The sequence below is a fragment of the Hoplias malabaricus genome, chromosome 8 (assembly GCF_029633855.1).
Source record: "Hoplias malabaricus isolate fHopMal1 chromosome 8, fHopMal1.hap1, whole genome shotgun sequence".
Lineage (NCBI taxonomy): Eukaryota > Metazoa > Chordata > Actinopteri > Characiformes > Erythrinidae > Hoplias > Hoplias malabaricus.
In genome coordinates this window covers 16,058,571-16,079,816 of record NC_089807.1, presented here as the reverse complement: position 1 = coordinate 16,079,816, position 21,246 = coordinate 16,058,571, and the positions used below count along the sequence as shown (strand labels likewise).

Sequence of the window (21,246 nt, the reverse complement as noted above, 5' to 3'; positions counted from 1 at the left end):
TGATGTTATTTTTAAGTACACTATCTATATAAATGTTTGCTTTTATTCTGAATGTAAATTTTATTTCTAGATGTATATTTGCTGTGACCAATGTGTTGCTCTGTTTTCTGTTTACAGAAAGTGAATGGCAATCCCTTCTTGACAAATGATGCTGGCTTCGCTTTGGCCTACGCTGTCATTATGTTGAACACAGATCAGCATAACCACAACGTTCGTAAACAGAACATCCCCATGACAGTGGAGGTGAGGATGTACACATAACCGAACCAGCACAGGCTATCTGTCTTTTCATACATGTTCTAGAGAGTACCGTATTTTCCGCACTATAAGGCGCACCGGATTATAAGGCGCACCTTCATTGAATGACTTATTTTAAAACTTTGTCCATATATAAGGCGCACCGGATTATAAGGCGCATACAATAGATGCTACAGTAGAGGCTGGGGGTTACGTTATGCATCAATTAGATGGAGCTGCGCTAAAGGGAATGTCAACAAAACAGTCAGATAGGTCAGTTCAACTTTATTAATAGATTACAACCCAGCGTAGTTTAAGGTAAAACATGTAGTGCAATGTTAATATACCCCACATCGTGGGAGGGGGGGGAGATTTCCTTGATTCAATAATAATAATAATCACAATATAGTAACACTCGAAATAGTGCAAAGCGATAACAATATATCAATAACTCAACGTTGCTCAAACGTTAAAATCACACAACACACAAAATAAACATGTAAAGCTCATTTTACTAAGTTATTCCTCATCCACGAATCCCGTTCGTTAGTGATTCGTTAATGTTAAATTCTCTTGCTGTTGCTCTATTCCCGTGTTCTTTTGCGTGACTGATCGCCTTGAGTTTAAACTCTGCATCATATGCGTGTCTCTTAATAGGAGCCATTTTGGGCTTTACATAAAAAACAAATGGAAATGAAATATATATATACCGGTATATATCCAGTATGCACCGCGCGCGGAAGAAAATGAAGTAGGCGTACCGTAGGCTTACCGTAGTTGCGAGACCTGTTGTGGCTCAATATTGGTCCATATATAAGGCGCACCGGATTATAAGGCACACTGTCGGCTTTTGAGATAATTTGAGTTTTTTAGGTGCGCCTTATAGTGCGGAAAATACGGTACTTTGCAAACAGTCACTGTTAACAGCCACATAATATGCAAGTATAAGCTAATATAGGCGGGTACATTTTATACATCTGTCTCTCAGATGTAGGTTTAGCGTTGGAGATAAATTTATTCTACACATCCTTGTTGCTACATAAACAACTGGTAGCTCCAGTAAGTGTTGTATGAGGTTGCTAGGCCCTGCCAATTTATCAGTCCTGTCAGCAGTTGAGCGGAACGGGCTAGTGTATACACACACACACACACACACACACACACATCCATACACATTTTATTTTTTTTTTTTTTTTTGGATCACCATGACAAATTTACAATACATGTATGTTTTGAGGGGGTTTGCACTATACACAGATGTGTTTACAGTATAATTTAGCACCATAATTAATCTGAAAATCTGTCCACTAAGCTTGTAGAGGTACATCAGGACTTCTTGGAACCCAATCCTCAGATATTCACACTGCATGCTTTAGGGATAAGTGGAAGGAGAGAGTTCAGAGTGAAAGTGGAGCTCTTGAAGCTGAGAGGTCACGGTGCTGTTTGGCTGACAGTGTGAGTCCAGCTGTCTCGTCTCTACAGCAGCTATAGTGAATGTCTGGACCAGAGCTCCATTATGAAAACCTCATTCCCAGCTGGCCCTTCCCCCACTCCCCACTGTTTACTCCCTTGTTTATTTCTCTTTCTGATCATCTCTCTCCCAAGGGATCTTGCTCTACCTGCCATTAAGAAGGCATGCAGTAAAACAGTGGCCTAACGCCATCACTCAACAGCGGATATGTGTCTGTTTATTTGAGCTGAGTTTGGCCTTAGACCAAACTGCCCGATACCAACACTTAAGGGACAGCAGCATCAGTAAACCCATTATTGGATTTGAAAATTGATATGAGTTAGATGTTGGTATAAATGATTGGAATGAAGGAATTTTAATCTATTTTTTCCTTATTTGTCTTTTTTTTTAACGTTTATCTAGCAATTCAAGAAGAATCTAAAAGGTGTGAATGGTGGCAAAGACTTTGATCAGGACATGCTGGAAGATATCTACAATGCCATCAAGTAAGAGATAGCTAAATGCAAATGCTGTTCTTTGCAAATGTCAATGGGTATGTTTATTTACTTTAAAAATTGCCATTCTGTACAAGTAATACATTTAGGACCCATTTTAGTGAAGATTAAACAAAAGATAATACATTGCCTCGAGATTCCAAAGCAGGGGCTTAATCATTCAGGATTTTCAAAAACTTTTACCATCAGACCAACAATAAAGTAACAATTTGACCTATTGAGAGAGATAATCAAGCTTTCCTCTTGCTTCCGAACTAAAGAGAAAACTAAACAGAACCCAGATCTCAACATTATTCAAAGTGTTTGAAATTAGTTGGATCATGAGAAGTAGAAAATACCACCAGCTTCTAAAAATTGAACATTGAATGTGTGGAAAAATATTCTGTGAAAAAGTAAATGCAAATATAAAAAAAATAATGGAAGATGGACAAAATAAAAGCTTATAAAAAAGACTTTTGTTGCTGAGATTTAAATATATTTGCTATTATTATGAAACTGACAAAAGAGAATAATTATTGCTTAATTTATACTGTAAATCTCTCATTATCCAAAGTGCTGTAAAATATTAACATAAGTGTTTTTAAAACCATGTAAATTGCTGTCATTCATACCTCATTGTTCATTCGTTAGACTGAGAGTAAAGGTAACAAATGAAATTTTTTATGCGTGACTGTCTTGCAGGAATGAAGAGATTGTCATGCCTGATGAGCAGACAGGTCTGGTAAAGGAGAACTACGTGTGGAGTGTGCTGTTGCACAGAGGGGCCACTTCTGAAGGCATCTTCCTTCACCTGCCTGCAGGCAGTTATGACCATGATCTGTTCACTATGACCTGGGGCCCAACCATCGCTGCTCTCTCTTACGTGTTTGACAAGAGTCTGGATGATGCAATAATTCAAAAAGCCATTGCAGGCTTCAGGTAAAAACATGTCTTTGAGTTCAAGTTGAATCATTAAAGAATTGTTAATCATAAATGAGCTGCCCAACTAGAGTATGTGATTATCAAATGGCTTATCACACACCAGGTGCTTTTTCCACACAAACTGAATTTTCAGTTAAACATTATGCCTAGTTCCGCAATAATATCCCCTTTTTTTTCAGGAAATGTGCCATGATTTCAGCACACTACGGCTTCAGTGATGTGTTTGATAATTTAATCATCTCACTTTGCAAGTTTACCACACTTAGCAGTGAGGTAAGAACAGCTTTGTGCTAATGAGTGGTCTTTAAACTGCACATTCTGACACCTCTAGAGTGACCACCTTCATATGTGAAATCAGACCCTTTGTTTTTGACTGTGGTTCTTTTTTGTGTTCAGTCTGTAGAGAACCTACCCACAGTGTTTGGCAGCAATGGAAAGGCTCAAGTGGCAGCAAAGACTGTATTTAACCTTGCTCATCGTCATGGTGACATTCTGCGAGAGGGCTGGAAAAACATCATGGATGCTATGCTCCAACTCTTCAGGGCTGAACTCTTACCCAAGTCCATGGTAGAGGTGAGAGAAGGACACTCAAACTGAGATGACACAAACTACTGTAACTGTGCAAACGTAATTTTTCTGAGAGTGTTTTTCCACAGAGGAATTTTTTTAAACGTGTTGATTTTCTAGAAATGTGTTACACTGCCACCTGCTGTCAGAATGGTGTATCTATGGTATAAGTACATTTGTTTAGGCTGCCATAGACAATAACACCCACAATCTTTTCTTCAAAGGTTGAAGACTTTGTGGAACCTAATGGAAAGATTTCGCTACAGCGTGAAGAGACACCATCAAACAGGTAAAACTACTTAATACCCCCATATTACATACAAATTCAACAAAGTTTTAGTTAGACTACTGAATAATGTCTTTTTCAGGGGTGAGTCTGCTGTCTTGAGCTTTGTTAACTGGTTGACACTGAGTGGTGGAGCAGAACAGTCCGGACTTCGAGGCCCATCAACTGAGAACCAGGAGGCTAAACAAGCTGCCCTGCATTGTATAAAGGTATGTATTTCATGTTTTAAACTTTAGCGGTATGCGTGAGGTATGTAATGAAAACTTCAAATCTGGATCCAGTTTCCTGTCCAGGATGTTATAGTTATTAAAACATGAGACAATACATAGCTATTCAGTTACATCAACAATTAACTACCAAGAATTACAAACTCCATTTCTTAAAACTGTATTTAAAACCTGCATTTACACACCTCTGATGATTTTGTTTATGCTGTTGCTAACAAAACTTTGGTCATAATTTTTTTTTGTTCTTCTTTTTCCTGACAGCAATGTGACCCAGAAAAACTGATAACAGAGAGTAAGTTTCTGCAACTGGAATCTTTACAGGAGCTCATGAAGGTGAGCAATGTCCATCTAGTCCTTATTCATTTATGATTGCTTAAATAAATTGCTCAACCCATTAAAAAAAAAAAAATAGATTCTTATATGTAATGTGATATATTTAAGCTCTCATACGAGACGTTCATTTACTGATGTGTTTACCCATTTACATATGTGCCAGGCACTGATCTCGGTGACTCCTGATGAAGAGACTTATGATGAAGAAGATGCCGCATTCTGTCTTGAAATGCTGCTTCGTATTGTCCTAGAAAATAGGTACAACCCTGTAGAGATGTGAGATAAGACCCTATGCTTCAGAGAGGATTCTTTTAGGGATTTCCTTGTGTCTAACAGGGTCTCTTTGCTAACAGGGACCGGGTATCATGTGTGTGGCAGACTGTGCGTGACCATCTGTATCACCTGTGTGTGCATGCCCATGAGAGCTGCTTCTTGGTTGAGAGAGCTGTAGTGGGACTGTTGAGACTCGCTATACGCTTGTTGCGCAGAGAGGACATCAGCTCACAGGTATGTGAACATATTATATACTAACAACAAGTGTTATTTTTGCTAAATGTGATTGCCATACAGTAATATACAATCAGAATATAGCTGCATTAATTCTGATAGTCTTCTAGTGCTACATATAAGTCGGGAGGCTTGAGTCACAGTGAAAACTTGATTAGCAAGAAAGCTCCTTTTAGATGTTGCAAACTGTTGCGATATGAGTATTTCGTATGCAATATATTTTGCATCCCAAGATTACACAAATGTTGTAATTCACAAACCACTTTCGCATTCCATACCATTTTTTTTCCTCATGCTGTGAAATTGCTTATTGCTATTCTTACAGGTCTTGCTCTCTTTGCGCCTGCTGTTGATGATGAAGCCTCATGTGCTGTCTCGAGTGAGTCGAGAGGTGGCCTATGGGCTGCACGAGCTCCTCAAAACAAATGCTGCCAACATCCACTGCACTGATGACTGGTTCACACTGTTCTGCCTTCTAGAGTGTATTGGGGCTGGGGTCAAACCTCCAGCTGCCCTGCAGGTCACCAGCACCGGTCCAGACAGTGACACAGGTGAAGAATATAATGCATTGCTCTACTGATGTAATATATGTGTACCGGCAGCCAAGTTTGCAGTGCATTTGTTGTAGTGATATGTTTATTGATTTAGCAATGTATGTGTTCTCCAGGTGCTCAGTCTGACAGTGAAATTAGCTCTTACCACCAGAGTGAAATTACTCTAGACCGGGGCTATACCTCAGACTCTGAGGTCTACACTGAGCATGGGAAGTCAAGAATGCCTCGCTCTGCAACAGATGTTGATGTGGGATGGCTGGTGGTGAGCAAACATACACCCTCATTTGTTATGGCTCCTGTATGTATAATATGCACTTTTATATATAAGCTTATTGTCATGTTTTTTGACAAATGGATTCTGGTGTAAGTTGTTTTTTTTTTCCCCTCTCTTTTACAAAAATGGATGTTGTTTTGAATATTTGTCAGTTGGTTACTGACAATGTAATTTTTTAATTGGACTTTTGCAAGAAATTACAATTAGATATGCAAGAGATGTAATTTATGTATATAAACATCACCTAAAAATCAATTTAATTACATATGCACTACAGAGAAAGGATTATTAAATTAAGAATACACCGCTATTTGTTTTTTTAATAGGTGGGTAAAGATGACCTGGATGGCAGTAAAACACCAGTTGCTCCAGGTTCCAAACCCCAAACTCCTCCACCAATCAACCAGTATAGTCTAACCCTTGGTCAGGATATGGGCCTGCATGACACCAAGTCTCTCATTAAGTGTGTGGAGTCTCTCTCTTTCATTGTACGCGATGCTGCACACGTTACCCCTGAGAACTTTGAGCTGTGTGTTAAAGCCATTCGAGTGTTTGTGGAAGCCAGTCTTAATGGAGGTTAGTAATTCTGCTTGCTGTGAGGTATCCATTGTCATTAGTTTTATGTCTCATCCAGAATGTACACAATAAGAGTAAAATGGTCTTTATTGTCATTGTATGTGAGTTCAGTAAAAAATTGTGGACAGTCTTCCAAAAGTCAGCAAGATGTATATTTATAAATTCACATGGGCAGCGAGGCAACAGATAACAATCCTTTCAAGGTTGATATTTACTATATAAATTATAGTTTTACATAAAGAGCAGGTTGGACAGTGATTTGAGATTACAGTATAAGTTACAATTTTACATAAACAGCAGTTGAGAGTAGATTTACAATATAAATAATGCATGCTTTGTATATACAGAAGGCAGTATGGGCAGCATAATTACAAGAATATTCTAGTATGAAGAAATAAATAATACTGATTTTAAAGTGGCTGTGCAGTGGATAAGGTGGTCAAACTGTGGTCAGTGTGTGGTTAACCATTCTAGTCAGTGCCTGCCCACGTGCACACATTTCAATCTTTGATGCAGACTCAGACAATAAATAATAATTTTACATAATGAAAAAGAATACTTCCTGTTGCCTGCTTTTTAACTCAGCCAACATGGATTTGGATCCCACTCAAACAGCTGTTGCTTCAGGGATTCAGCACCCTTCCTTAAAAGAGATCTCAGTGGGAAGAGAAAGAGCACTGTAATTAAAAAACGTGTGTTGTCTTACTCTGACCTGACATCATAATTCTGTTTCAAACCCAACCTTCAATATGGCATTTTTTTTTCAAGCCTCCCATGTACAGATGGACTCCTGTGGGATTAGGGAGCCTTAGTGTAGTTCAGTTTCATAGCACTCTAATTGGATGTGTCAATGTCTGGAAACTCTTTGGTGGTGTACCTTAAGCTGTGCTCTAAGGGTGAGTCATTTAACTCGGGGCAATCTAACTGCATGACTTGTATGCCCTCAATTCATTTATTCCTGTGTCTCTCAATCCAGCTATCTTCAGCAGATTTAGTTAAAACTCATTCAGCGCTTCTTGGCTCTGCCATTAGACATGGCCTTTTCATTGGTCAGAGGGATCCATGCACTTTTGTACATACCTGCTGTCAACATGGCTTTACAGGCTCACTGTGAAGGCAGTCTGATCAAAGCACATAGTTTTAATCTGTGGTACAGCTAATGGAAACAGTATTGCAAGCAAACAGGAGAGGTATTCTTTGTCCTCGGGAAGCAAAAAAAAATATTTTGATGCATTTCCAAGACAGCCATGCTATAAATGAACTGTACTGCTGTTGAAAGATAAAAGAATGAAGTGTTTCCCTGCCTCAGATTACTGAAAAGACAGGAAAGACTATTAGACAAGGTGACAGAATGTTAAACAGGTTTAAAAGTTTGTTTGGATTTACTCTCACTCGTCTCTCTTTCTCTGTCTGTCTGTTGGTTTGATAGGTTATCGTACTCATGAGAAAAAGAAGAGTCACAAATATGACTCCAAATCTAGTCGGCTACGGAAGAAGCCTCGAGAGAAGGAGGGAGTGTCTCGACGAACAAAACCTACCAGTCAGCGGCCCTCTCGTTCACACAGTGATGATGAAGAAGACGAGGGTGTGCCAGCTAGCTATCACACTGTGTCTTTACAGGTTAGTCAGGACGTAAGTACCGCAGCCCTTTCCATTCTACCTCTACCTGTCTGTCATCATGCCTGCTGCTAAGCTTTTAAAGTTGCAGGGTGGCAAGGGGTATTTTGGGATGAGGGTGTTTCTTTTTGTATTTCTTTTTCCCATACCTGCTCGCCAAGAAGAAAACAGTCAGTGCTGATAACCTTCTCTAAATATATTTGCTTAGAAAAAACATTTGTGTCTTGATCTATTTAGTTGAGGTCTGTCAATATAAAATTGTTGCTGCTTTAAATGAATGATTTATGTAATACAAACTTTAATCATATGATCCTGTTCTCTGAAGCCCCTGGATTTCCTGCTCTGATAAACTTGCGTCTTTAGCTTATTTTTGCCTTTAAAATTTAATATTCTTGGAAGGGCTGGTAAATTCTTTAAGAAATCAGAACACATTGTATATATGAAGAGACAGTTACAGTGCAGCAGTTCAGTCTACTATATTTTGTTGTATAATGATGTATTGCAGAGACATATTCCAGGTTTGTTTCACTGTACTTATTTTCAAGCCTACTTTTACCAACTGGACAAAACAGTAGATGTCATTCATTCCTCTGTTGTTGTTATTATTATTATTTATTTATTTTTTACTGTTTAAGCAAAGCACATTTAAAGAAAAATGTCAAGTAAATAGTTAATGCAATATATGTTCTTTTGTAGCTGTTAGATTTGATGCATACACTTCACACACGAGCAGCCAGTATCTACAGCTCCTGGGCAGAAGAACAGCGCCATCTTGAGGCTGGTGGCAGGAAGATTGAGGCCGACTCTCAAACACTCTGGTCCAGCTGCTGGTGTCCTTTGCTTCAAGGTCAGACACACAGCATACTTAAGTCTTGATCCAATCAACTATTTGACCTGCAATTAAATTTCTGACTGAGGCTAGTTTACCAGTGAGTCAATTCATATTAATTATACTTTTTAATCTTTGGGAAATGAGGATAACACTGTTGAAGCTTTTGAGTGGACTTTTACTCAAGACTCTGTGGTCACTGTTGTCTGATGCTCGTTTTCATGAATCGCCATAGGAGACAAATCTACTTAAGGCATCCCAGCCAAGCACATGTGGCTATATTTATGGCAGTAGCATGACAGTTTCTCATGCAGTGCTGCCTTAAGATTTTGAATATTACTCACTTTCAGCGGTGTTTTCGGGTTCTTCTTCTCCTGTGTCTTGGATTGAAATTTTTTTTTTTTTTTTGACATGATGAAACACCTGTTTGACAAGGTGGAGAGTAATGACCCACCACATCACAGATTATTGTTTTTATTTCATTTAACAATATGTCCCAAATCTGAAATGGGTTTATATTAAACACTGCAACTAAAATCTGCCAACACTGGGTGCAGTATTCTACAAATACACAAGGCATAACCAGACCCCATTTTTTGGAAAGTAAACATTACTGTGGTCACTGGTCAGCTAACTTTTGGCTCAGATAATATCTGACAATTCACAGCATCAGTAATACAGATACATACACAAAGATATACACTGGCACGTAAGCATAATATATAACCAAAGTAATTTTGCAGGTATGGCATGGCTGTGCTGTGATGCCAGAAGGCAAGTCCGCATGCAGGCTCTCACCTACCTTCAGAGGGCACTACTTGTTCATGATCTGCAAACACTGGATGCTGTAGAGTGGGAATCTTGTTTTAACAAGGTCAGCCAATCCCATGTGACAGAATAAATACATGTTAAACACACAGAAATTTATGTTGACTCTGAAACTAAAACCCTGCTGTCACAGGTCCTATTCCCACTCCTGACCAAACTCTTAGACAACATCAGCCCAGCAGATGTTGGAGGTATGGAGGAGACCAGGATGAGGGCTTGCACACTACTCTCCAAGGTCAGATACACATCTTATCTTGAACGTTTGTATTTATTTATTTGGCTATTTTGACAAATAAACGAACAGTCTGAGAAAGGGAAATTTATTGGTTTAGACAAATGCAATTTTTTTCATGTTTGAATGAATATTTCTGTTGGGCTTGTCAGCTTTTAAATGTTCAAGTTGAATGAGTGGTTTTGCGTTGTTTTAAAAGCAACATATCAAGAACTAAATTATTAGAGCTCTTTAAATAATTTTGTAAATAGTAAACCTTATAGATAATTTATGTGGAAGATAATGTTCATTGTGTTGCCCTCCTCAGGTATTCCTCCAGCATCTTTCACCACTCCTCTCTCTGCCCACATTCGCTGCTCTGTGGCTCACCATTCTTGACTTCATGGACAAATACATGCATGCTGGCTCCAGTGACCTTTTGGTAAGATTAATTTAGTCAAACTGCAAGTTAGTGGGCAGTGACACCGTTTGGTCTGGTTTTGGTCTATAATCCAGCAAAACGGGTTCAAAATAAAACAAAGTACAGAATAAAAAAGACACCAAAACTCCTGGAAACAAAACATTTTGTGGACAGATGAGTTAAATGAAGCCTGTATCAGTGTAATGGAACGAGAAAAGTGTAGAGAAAATAAATCTATAGCTGAATTAAATCAGACTGCACCTGAGAAACATGGTGAAGTGGGCTGTGAAATCCACAAGTAAAGAGCACTTTGCATATTAAATATGTGATTGGTTATTGTGGCATTTTCCATGGCCATAAGTTGGATATTCTTGATACATTCCCCTGTGTAATTGGCTATGTACAAAACCCTTGTTGGTCTCAGTAAATTGAATAAATACCTTAAATTGTAACAAATGAAGTAGGGGGATTTTTAGAGGTGTAAGAAACCTTCATGGCTTATTGCTATTGGTAAAATAATTACTTATGCACAACTATTAAAAGTGTATACATATATAATTGACTAGATATTTAGTCAAAAGTTAAGAAATGTAACTGTCCAGTATTATTCTATGATTAGTTCAGTAGTCTTCAGATACTTGCCATAATACAGTGCTCAGATGGTGTGTGTTTCTTCAGTGGATCTGAATGTGGCCCAGTCACAGATGCTATCCATTTTACAAATCCCATTATTTGCTGTGCAGCTGGAAGCTATACCTGAGTCTCTGAAGAATATGCTGCTGGTGATGGACACAGCAGGCATCTTCCACAGTGCAGACTCTCGTACAGGTTACTCTGATCTATGGGAGATCACCTGGGAGAGGATCGACTGCTTCCTGCCTCACCTCAGAGAGGAACTCTTCAAACAAGCAGTCATGCCAGGTCACAAAACACACATTTAACAGACATTTTAACACATTTTCTCCTCCCATGCTTCAGATTTTTGTGCTGTTTTTCTGCATGTAAGTCATCATTTATATGTGCCCTAAATGTGTGCAGAACCTGTGCCTAGTGTTCCTATAGAGCCTGTGCCACCTCCTGCTCCCCGTTCTCCTGCTTCTTCCCCTGTACCAGCTCCTGCATCAGTGCCAGCAGCCCCTACAGAGCCTAAGACCACGAGCAGACCTGCATCACCCCAGGACATGCCAACACCCAGTGCCAATGGTGAGCTTGGAACAGTGCTTTCCTGATGTTAGGCAGAGATTCCTGTCTTGCACTTACAGGGACCAAATGTTGTAATTATTTAGTTGTTTTCTTTTTTTTCCTCTTTAACATAAACATCCAGGACATCAAATTATTCATGTTTGTATAAAGGCTAAATTCACAGTAGCCAAGTTTGCCATATAACCCATAACTGAAATTATGTTAATACCTGTATTGTTGTCTTTTTGAGAATTGACATTTGTAGACAACAAAAATGGCCAAATATTTAATAATCACCCGATCAGTGACTAGATTGTGTAATTTTATTGCATTTCTTTCTCATGATCAAACCATGAGCTACAATATTTCAGTTTTATTTGATTTCAAAACCTCAAACAAATATGCACATATCAACCAAGCCTGGTTAGTAAGTTGGTCAGTTCAGGTGAGCATGTGTTGTCATTCTTAAAGTTCATAAGTGTATCTACGTCACTTGTTCTTTCAAACTCTTACAGGAACTGATAGATCATCTCCAGTGCCACCCTCCACCCCACCAGCGCCCACTTCGATAAAAAGATCTGAGTCTCCACCCTCACTCAGCCAGTCTCCACTAATACTGCAGCCTTTAGCTTCTCCACTGCAAGTGGGTGTCCCCCCCATGTCCCTGCCAATCATTTTAAACCCTGCACTGATTGAAGCCACGTCACCTGTACCCCTGCTACCACCCCGGGCTGCTGAACCTGCTGATGGTTCTGAGGTCAAATAAAAAACTCCAGCTTGGCCTTGAGCTTCAAGAAGTGGACATTGGAGGATTTGAGATCATGCCACACTGCTGGGCTCACTTTGCATTGCCATTCCCCTGCTTGCCTCATGACCAGCCCAAAAGAAATACAGTACATCAGGCGCAGACTTTGGAAAAAGAAATGGAGCGTTGAAGAAAAGAAAGAGGGATTTGCATGCTCCTCATTTCCTGTCTAAAACGCACTTACACTTAAGGTAATTTTACCCAATGCTGTTGAACCTCATGTCCTTTGATCCAGTTTGCACAGATAATATTTATTCAGACTAGGCATGCACAACTGGAATATGAAGAACAGACCTACAGTGATGGGAAGAGACCACCACTGATTCAGGATTATGTTTTTTCTAACCATTTGGGCAGATTTAATATATTAATGCAACAGTGCTCCAGATTACTCATAAACTTGACTCTGAAATTATACTAATAATTTATTTGCTTTAGTTTCAGCACAACATTCAAAAGAATTTACAGACAAAAATATGTTCATTTCTCGGATGTACGGACTGCACTGTGTGAGGAAAATAAAACCATAGAAATGGCTCTAGCATTAACTCTCCATGACACTCATGATCTTTTAAATTGTATAATAAAAATAGAAAAACCTAATTTATATTTTTCCAAATATTTGGTTGTCTAGGCTTTGAAATATAGCTACACTCTGCTCTATGTAGACCATGACATTGTATTTTTCATGTGGAGAACTACAGTCAGAAAGGTTACCCCATAAATTTAGTTCTTTATTAAGTTGTGATCTAATATTGCCTTTATTTAACCCAGAGCAAGGTGAGATTACAGCAGATGAAAGCTTTTTTTTTGTCATGAATAATTTATTCATCAAATACCACATTTAGAACATTCCAGAGGTGTTATTTTATGTCCAGGTTGTCTAAAGTGGTTTAAATGACTGAATGTGTTTTCAGCAGAAATCTGCATGTCAGGTTTTATTGTATTTTTTTTTTTTTAACTCCTGAGAGGTCTTAAAGAGAGTGTGTGGATTGAGGTCACATTGTGCATTAGATTATATTTCTATTTTGGTGTAATTCAAAGTTTAACCATTTTAATTTTAAAGGCCTCATTCCTAGAATAAATACAACACTGTTTTAACTCTCAGTTTTCTGAAATACACTCTTATTTTGAGGGACTCCTCTTTATTGTATCTTTTTACCCAAAGAAAAGTATATATATATATATGGGAGACTCGTCTTTACTCTGGACTTTCCTGGACATCTACAGACTGGTTTGGTCTTTAATTAAATAACAGAAAAGTGTGTGGTACTGAGAATACTGAGACACGCACAAATTCCAAACGCAGTACAGCTAAAAGTAGTATGTTTTTGGTAAGAGCATAAAAAAGCCGCTTCAAAGCCCTGCCTTCCATTATAAGTGAGAAATATTTCAACACTTTTACAGTATGTTTGGTTATCTCCCTTTACTGTAATGAACTAGAATAACCAACACCATATTTTGAGCAGCTGAATTTCTGAATTATTCAGGAAACATGGTTTTCCCAAACAGAAATGTGTGCTTTAGTTGTACGGCATTTTAGAAAAATCTGCCACTAATTCTGTAGTCAACAGGAAATTACATCAAATCTGTATATATGAATAAAATGTACTTTTTACAATGTAATAAATATATGGTAAACAAATTTGATTGGTGAGTTTTGTATTGCAGAATCAGTTTTCTATGCTGTACATAATAAAATGTACCTGCTTTTAATAAGTTTAAAGACTGTTAGTCTCAGCCACAGACACTTACTCAAAAGTAGACTGAGGGTATGATGCCTAGATGTGTCAAGTTGGCCTCACTGTCAGGATTCTGCCAGATGCACTCTGCCTCTATATCTCTGCTTAAAAGCACTTCTGTGTATCGTTTTGTTCAGGCTCTGGTACTGATCTGATATGAATTCATGTCATGCCAAAAAAACAGATTTGTGATTAGTCATTTGTGATTGGTCATGCTTGTCATTCAGATTTCTTTTCCTGCTGTAGTAGGCAGTTCTTAGCCATGTTTAGTCCCTAGAGAATCTTGCGATGCAAGACTAAATGTTTGTGGTCGACTGATGCTACCATTGCATTTTTTTAACATAATTTTCCTTGCTGTTAACCAGAAGCTACATGTTGACAATTCTTAAAGAAAGCTCAAGTCAGTGCAGTCTTGCATTGTTAGAGTCTCTAGGGAGAGTCTGGTGCCTTTCACCACTTAAAGTGGCCAAGAACTGCCTAGTATTGCAGGAAATTAAATTTGACTGACATGCAAAAGGACCAATCGCAATTCTGATATTTGGCATGACATGTAGGAGGAGGTGATTCACATTGGATCAATATAGATGCCAGTAAAAAAAACAATACACAGAAGTGTGTATACGCAGATGTACAGATAGGGATCATAATTCAACTGGCAGAATACTGACAATAAGGTCTGGTTAGTGCACTGAAATGATCAGACTCAACGTCAACTTGTGGGTGGAGTGTCTGTGATTGAGACTATAGTCAGTGTACTTAAAGCTATAAAAATTAAAATGTAAAGGACTGAAATTCTTTCTTTACAAGGAATCTCTACAATTAAGTACAACTGCTACTACTGATACGGTGTAAAACATCTGGTTTTATTTCAAATCAGAATGAGAAACACTTTTTCTTAGTAAACTAACTGTATCAGAAACTACACAGGAAATCTAGCTGAAAAACAATGGTCCAAAGTCTTTTTACAACATGGAATGTAAAAACAAAATCTGTCTAAGAATAGAAATGGCAAAAATTAATGTCATCTACTCTGAGTGTCATAAAGGACAGTGTAACATAAATGCGTACAGTACTTCACTCACAAACATCCTTGTTTATACATTTTTTTTTCTTTTCTGAATATACCTACAGTACCTTCCGTGACACTATACCAACAGTAAAACAAGCTGCAACTGATAGCCTGGATGCTAACGCTGTCAGTTCTGTTTATTTTGATGACAGTACAGAGATTACATAAACACTGAAAGACTAGCATCCAGGCTATGACCTTACAAACAAAAGAAACCCACTGCTAAATTATCATCACTTGCTGTCCATCTTGGCCATTTCCTGCAGATATATCCCAATGCTCTCACTGTCAAAGAGCACAAAGTAAATGTTCTTCAAAGAGGAGGTGGTTGCTGAAACAAAATGGTTTGAAATGGCCTTCAGTATGAGCTGGGCTGCTGTTTGCTTGGGGAAACCATTTCTGAAACAGATTGACAAATAAATTCTGTGAAATAAAAGAAGACTTTGTCGAACACTGGTACAATATAATAAACACAAGGCCATGACCACATTACTGCATGAAACCCTGGTCTTGATTTAAGAATGATGCAGGTAACGCACTCGTAACTTGGTTAGGGCTTAGTTCAAGCTGTCTGAGTTATTTTAATCCTTTTACTAATGCCATAATACCTGGACATGGCTCTACTATTCTCAAGGTGCCTGCGCTTGCTGTCATGCCCAATATGCTTTACATCTGAAGACAATTTTTTGTTGCATGATTAACAAAGTTTACCAGCTCTAAGTAATATATAACCTTAAGACCAAAATGTTAGCTAGGCAGTGGATCTTTTAGCAATCATAATGATGAAGCCTACATTTTAATACATCTCAAAGTCTATGAAATTCATCCATTTGGACCAATGTGAAACAGAAACAAGCGCCAACAATATTCTCTGCCTAGAGACCATATTTCTAATTTGCCTTAAATATTTCTAAAATATTTTCTCTGTATTGGTTAGAAATCTTAGACACCAAAAACTCACCTTCCAGCGGGCAGAGATGGAAAGGCCACTGATTTGAGCTTCTTCTCCTCTGCAGCAGAGAGGCAGTTCTTCACTGTCTTCTCCAGCTGATCCTCACACCTCTCTGAGCCCCACTGCGGGATATTGCAGTGGATGATGAAACGAGCTGCCATCCCACTGGCCTGACTAACAGCGACTGATTGAAGGAGAGAAGGATACAACAGGTTTTAGAGAGAAAATAATAACAGGATATCTTGAATTATAGTGTTTGACTTAATTACAAAGCGAAATAATATATATACAAACAGTATAGTCCACTCTCTAATTGTAAAAGGCTGAGCAAATTCTACCTGATGCAACCTCCAAAGGGCCTTGTGTTTTCCGAAGTTCTTTCACAGCATCTAGGAAATCTTTCCCTCCTGCCTTTTCTAGGGCATTTCCTATATCACACAGTGAGTATTGATAATAAACATTATTTCAACGCTAATAAATAATATGGAGTTATCTGTTAGATCAGGGAATAATGGCAGTGAGAACCATTTGAGGATAGAATTTTTAAGGTCATTCTGAATTTTATTATTGTCAACATATTTTAGTGCACTTACCAACTCCGTCTTTCAGATCTATATCTGCATTTGTGGGATTAATAATTCCCTCCACTTTGATAGATCCAATTTTGCTAAGCTCACTCTCTGTAAGAGACAACTGGTACAAATAATAAGAGACATTAACTTCTTACTATTACACCTATGAAAACTGAGAAACACCCACAAACAAAATATGAATAACTGTAAATGTGAGGGAAAATGAAACATTTCAGATGTAAACCTTTTGTCCAAGGAACAAACTCTTTGCTGAGAGTATAGTAAAGCCCTCTCCTGGTCCATCATCCACTGTAGAGTTGGGTGCATCTTTGTCATTCTCTGTACCCTTCTGCATACACAAGGTGAACATATAAAAGAGAGCAATTATGTCTAAGCACCATCCAGGAACCGCATCAAATCCAAACACATTCAGCTTTAAGGAGACAGCACTGGACTGACCCTGGGTTTGCGGCCTGGTTTTCCTCTGCTCTTTTTGGTGGAGGATCTCTTGGTGCCCTTAGCTCGTTTTTCTGTCTTCTCTGGGACTGTAACTTGTGTGTCAACCTTCACCCTACCTCCTCTCTTCTTAGAAAGAAGCTCAGGATGGATACGAGGCAGGACGCCGCCATTTGAAATGGTCACCCCTCTGAGCAGCTGCGCACACATAAAAAAAAAATGAAATAAACGTAGATTTGTTGGATGCAAAGCCCAATCAGGGTCCCTGATACTGCAGTTAAAAGGGTGGCAGTGATTCGTGTGGGTTAAAAAAATACACATTCTTCTTGAGTAATTTAAGTTTCTGGATAATGTCTTGTGTTCTAAAAAATTGCATTAAACATTGACATCTGTTATTTTTTATTGGCACCATATTCAAGAAATCAGAAATATTCTATAGTTTATAATGTGCATGTGGTTTTATGCATTTTAAGGCAGCATGTCTACATTGTTAAATTACATACAGAACATCAGGGTGGTATTACAAAGCTTCTGTAGGTCACCTGATATTTCTTCAAGCATGTGATGAAGAGATATTCAATATATCTCTCAGGGTTTTTAGTCAACATGCTTGCATGCACTTGTAAGAAGGAATAAATATGAGCACAGGAAACAAGAAGCATCTTTTATAATGCAGTGAATTCTGTTCAGCAACTTGACGATTAGTAAATTGTAACAATGGGGCAATGTGCTTATAAATGATGTGTATATAAAAATGTGTTTTAACTTGGTTAACACAGTTTACTCCAATGTTTATTGCTCTCTTAGCATAAGTCTTCAGTTACACATTAATTACTGCATTGTAAACTATACATAAATAGATTAGATTCAACTTTGTCATTGTGCAGACTACAGGTACAGAGTCTATTACGATATTACTTAAAATGCAGTAATTAACTATGGCAAATGGTGTATTATATACAGTGTACAATGGTATATTAAATTCTTTGATATGAAATCTAAATTTAGACTGAAATTTTAACTGAAAAGAGTAAAATACAACAGGTTCTGTTTAGGCTAATTGTCAAGGAAATGTGTCAGATCTATCCATTGGTCATCTTATCAGTTTGTTTGAAGTGTGTAGAAAATTCTTTAAAATAGCCTACTACTATATCAGTGAGATGCTACTGTACCTGATTAAGCTCCTCATCATTAGCCACTGCTAGCTTGATGTGTCGAGGGGTTATTCTGCCTTTCTTGTTGTCTCTTGCTGCATTACCAGCCAACTCCAAAATTTCAGCTAACAGAATAACAGATCATACATAATTTGTTATTAATTAGAAATATTTCAACCAACAAAATGTTGATTTCTTTCACATATACAATTTAAAATATACTTTCAATATAGTAATAATAATAATGCTTTTCTTGCTCTTACCTGCAAGATATTCTATGACAGCTGCCATGTATACAGGAGCACCCATACCAATGCGGTACTTATGGGTGCCTGTGCGTAAATACCTCATCATCCTCCCAACAGGGAAAATGACCCCTGCCCGTGCTGAACGGGAAAGTTTGGTGGTTTTCTTCTTTCCTCCCCTGGCTGACATGCTACTTCAGATAAACTAAAAAAATAGATTTTAGATTTAGAATAGAAATTGTCTGAATTTTAGAAATGTGAATTTTAAAAAGATGTTTGTACTGAGTGCTCACCTTGTTTCACAGTGTGACTGGGTTAAATACCTAAAGGAATACACAAATACTGTAAAACACAATAGCTTTATTTGTTTAATTATAACTAAAATAGGTGTGTGTGTGTTTATATATATATATAAAAGAGATAGAGAGAGAGAGAAAGAAACAAACACTTTAACACTTTTTGTCTGTCCCAATTTAGCAAAATTATATTTTGACACGTTGTGTACAGTGAAATTTTCTTAATTTTATCCATGATGATACCTCAGCCCTGTGAGGCTGGGAGCCTAAGAGCACAACAGGCCTGTCTCTGGACAGGTAGCATGGACAGTTTTCTCGCAGCATTACAACCAGAATACTCGTTATTGCAGTATACCAGTTCCAGGTAGCCAACGCTCTCCTCGGAGCATGAGGAGTAATATAGTGCTGTGTGTAGCAGGCTTCACGTGTCGGAGGGAGCGTGAGCTTGCACAGGTTGTTTGAGTCTTCTGTGATTCCTAGCTAACGGCTGGAATTGTGTCATCGGTCATGTCTGCCGACTCTTAATAATTCACATTGTACACCGCTCGACTCAAAAGACGTTGCCTAATTCTGATGTTTGGATTTGACCTGACAGTCTCACGTTGCTTTTATAAAATTATTTACATTTCTTTGTTCCTCATGGGAAAACAGGCGAATGGAGGCATGTAATGTTAATGTTTAATCTGCACCGTATGTCTCACACCGCAGAGACCTTGCACTGATAGCAACGCTTAAAGGCATCGCGCCTCTACAACATTTTTCAGCAACGGATATACGCGTACAGTCAAGATATCTGTATGACAGTATTGAACATGTCACAGATCCGCCTCCTCCTCGGCATCTGCACGAGGCTCATATTTACTGCTTAATACAATTCTCCGCTCCACCTTAATTTGTTCGGCAGTTAACGTTACATTGTGGCGTTGCTGTGCCATTTAAGGTGGAGCGGAATTTTCGAATAAAACTGCAAGTCCTGATCCGTTAACTGCTGTGCCATTTAAGGTGGATGAATTAAAATAAGCCAACTGCAATATCTTTACAGCTGCTGCACCTTTTAAGGTGGGACGGAATATTCAACATACATTAACTTCAGCGTCTTTATAGCCGTCGCACCATTTAAGGTGGAACAATAATAATTCCGTGTGAATCTGACTATCCTCGTTGTAGACGTTGAACAGGTTAAGGGGGAGTCGAGGTCTCGAGTAAGAAACTAACGTTAACGCTCATTTGAGCTTGGTTGGAGCCGCTGTTCTCTGTAGAGCTGCGGCGCTACGTGGGTGACACGGAGAAGACGATCTTAAAAAGCACCAAAAGGCCTCGTCTGTAACATCTCCTCTTTACTCGAACAAAACACGCTGATCAAGTATTTTATTAAAGCGCCCGGTTGAAACAAGGGCTGTAATGTTCGGTTTAAAACTGCTCCACCCCTGTAGTAACGGTGGCAACGTTAACCCCCATTTTGTTTCCACTCGGCTTCAGCTAACCGAGCGGAGCAACGAATGGAGGAGCGGGGCTTCTCTCCGCTCTAAAACATTCACCTTAGCGCTGTTTATTTGATGGGATTTACCTGTTGTGTCCTACTAACGCCACATAGAAAAAGAAAATATTTCTGCTGACGACGCCACGACGACTTCTGGCTCTTATTTGTCCGTATTCTATGTCCTTATGTGTTGAGCCCTTCTTCTTCCTTTAAAAAAAAAAGGAAAAAAAGAACTACAGCCAGTACCACCGTACAGTCGATGGAGGCAGGCTCATGCTCCTCATACAGCCGAGGGGAAAAATTCAGTTCAGGCAAAACACACCGAAACACGCCCCCTCCATAACGGCCGCTAGAGAAAATATAATGCTTATCAAGTGTTTCTGAATCTAAATGTCGGCATTCCCACCCGTAAATCAGTGTCAGTGTCTCTGTGGTTCCAAACAGGAGGAGGTGAATCCTCGTTAATATTTCAGGAATCTGTAACACTCTTTCAAGCTAATCACATTCAAAGCTTCGACGTACGAAGATCAAACCTGTTTCTAATGATATCTGCCAATTTAGCTAGCTACATGTACCGCTGTCATTGTCATTTAATTATATTATTATTATTATTATTATTATTCAAAAACACATTTTCTAATATACACTTTGACAATCTTTATCCAGTTTTTTGTATCTTAGTAAATACTAAATATATCTTAGTAAATACTAAAATGTTGTTTATTTAATAAATTATTTACTATATACAAATGTAATCTTTATTGACACATACATGTTAAGTGTACGGATAACAGATTTACTAAAGCACAGTTGCCTACGTGTATTTTCAATGGGGTCCAATGGTTCTTTGGTGCAAAGCGTAGGGCATTTCTACAGATGGCAGCAGAAGACCACTGCTGTCGTGTTTAATTTGCTTGAGCTGCGTCAGAGCTCTTTTCCC

At 38.4% G+C, this 21,246-nt stretch overlaps 2 protein-coding genes across 5 annotated transcripts in view; one reads left to right on the top strand and one right to left on the bottom strand.

The window, feature by feature from the left end:
* gbf1 (golgi brefeldin A resistant guanine nucleotide exchange factor 1) overlaps positions 1-14,282 on the top strand; it is a 66,128-nt gene extending 51,846 nt beyond the window's left edge. For 2 of the 3 annotated variants that reach the window (XM_066678391.1, XM_066678393.1), the window contains exons 20-40: positions 118-243; positions 2,111-2,193; positions 2,884-3,120; positions 3,303-3,396; positions 3,520-3,696; positions 3,915-3,979; positions 4,059-4,185; positions 4,465-4,536; positions 4,700-4,794; positions 4,890-5,043; positions 5,369-5,594; positions 5,711-5,859; positions 6,198-6,447; positions 7,877-8,079; positions 8,761-8,911; positions 9,637-9,767; positions 9,855-9,956; positions 10,261-10,374; positions 11,097-11,274; positions 11,392-11,556; positions 12,051-14,282. In XM_066678391.1, the coding sequence (XP_066534488.1) occupies positions 118-243; positions 2,111-2,193; positions 2,884-3,120; positions 3,303-3,396; positions 3,520-3,696; positions 3,915-3,979; positions 4,059-4,185; positions 4,465-4,536; positions 4,700-4,794; positions 4,890-5,043; positions 5,369-5,594; positions 5,711-5,859; positions 6,198-6,447; positions 7,877-8,079; positions 8,761-8,911; positions 9,637-9,767; positions 9,855-9,956; positions 10,261-10,374; positions 11,097-11,274; positions 11,392-11,556; positions 12,051-12,301 (3,150 nt within the window). In that variant the 3' untranslated portion in view covers positions 12,302-14,282. The remainder of the gene's footprint in view (positions 1-117; positions 244-2,110; positions 2,194-2,883; positions 3,121-3,302; positions 3,397-3,519; positions 3,697-3,914; positions 3,980-4,058; positions 4,186-4,464; positions 4,537-4,699; positions 4,795-4,889; positions 5,044-5,368; positions 5,595-5,710; positions 5,860-6,197; positions 6,448-7,876; positions 8,080-8,760; positions 8,912-9,636; positions 9,768-9,854; positions 9,957-10,260; positions 10,375-11,096; positions 11,275-11,391; positions 11,557-12,050) is intronic. The other variant, XM_066678392.1, reaches the window with a different exon arrangement.
* Positions 14,283-14,930: 648 nt separating this feature from the next.
* On the bottom strand, positions 14,931-20,790 carry macroh2a2 (macroH2A.2 histone). Of its 2 annotated transcripts, none has more exons than XM_066679325.1 (10): positions 20,713-20,790; positions 18,824-18,853; positions 18,549-18,735; positions 18,304-18,410; positions 17,135-17,329; positions 16,920-17,024; positions 16,697-16,796; positions 16,442-16,531; positions 16,113-16,287; positions 14,931-15,550 (listed from the first exon to the last, which is right to left on the bottom strand). In XM_066679325.1, exons 3-10 carry the CDS (start codon positions 18,718-18,720, stop codon positions 15,385-15,387), a joined length of 1,110 nt encoding a protein of 369 aa, XP_066535422.1. In that variant the 5' UTR covers positions 18,721-18,735; positions 18,824-18,853; positions 20,713-20,790; the 3' UTR covers positions 14,931-15,384. The 2 variants fall into 2 exon arrangements, with proteins under 2 accessions (XP_066535422.1, XP_066535421.1); XM_066679324.1 differs by lacking the exon at positions 20,713-20,790 and adding an exon at positions 20,394-20,660.
* Between the last annotated feature and the right edge of the window lie 456 nt (positions 20,791-21,246).

Excerpts from the sequence above, each read along its gene's own strand:
- macroh2a2 (XM_066679325.1), bottom strand. The coding sequence starts at position 18,720 with ATGTCAGCCAGGGGAGGAAAGAAGAAAACCACCAAACTTTCCCGTTCA. Across the intron at positions 17,025-17,134 it reads AACCAGGCCGCAAACCCAGG|AAGGGTACAGAGAATGACAA; the intron begins GTCAGTCCAGTG and ends TTGTGTATGCAG. Across the intron at positions 15,551-16,112 it reads CCATCTCTGCCCGCTGGAAG|AAATGGTTTCCCCAAGCAAA; the intron begins GTGAGTTTTTGG and ends AATCTGTTTCAG.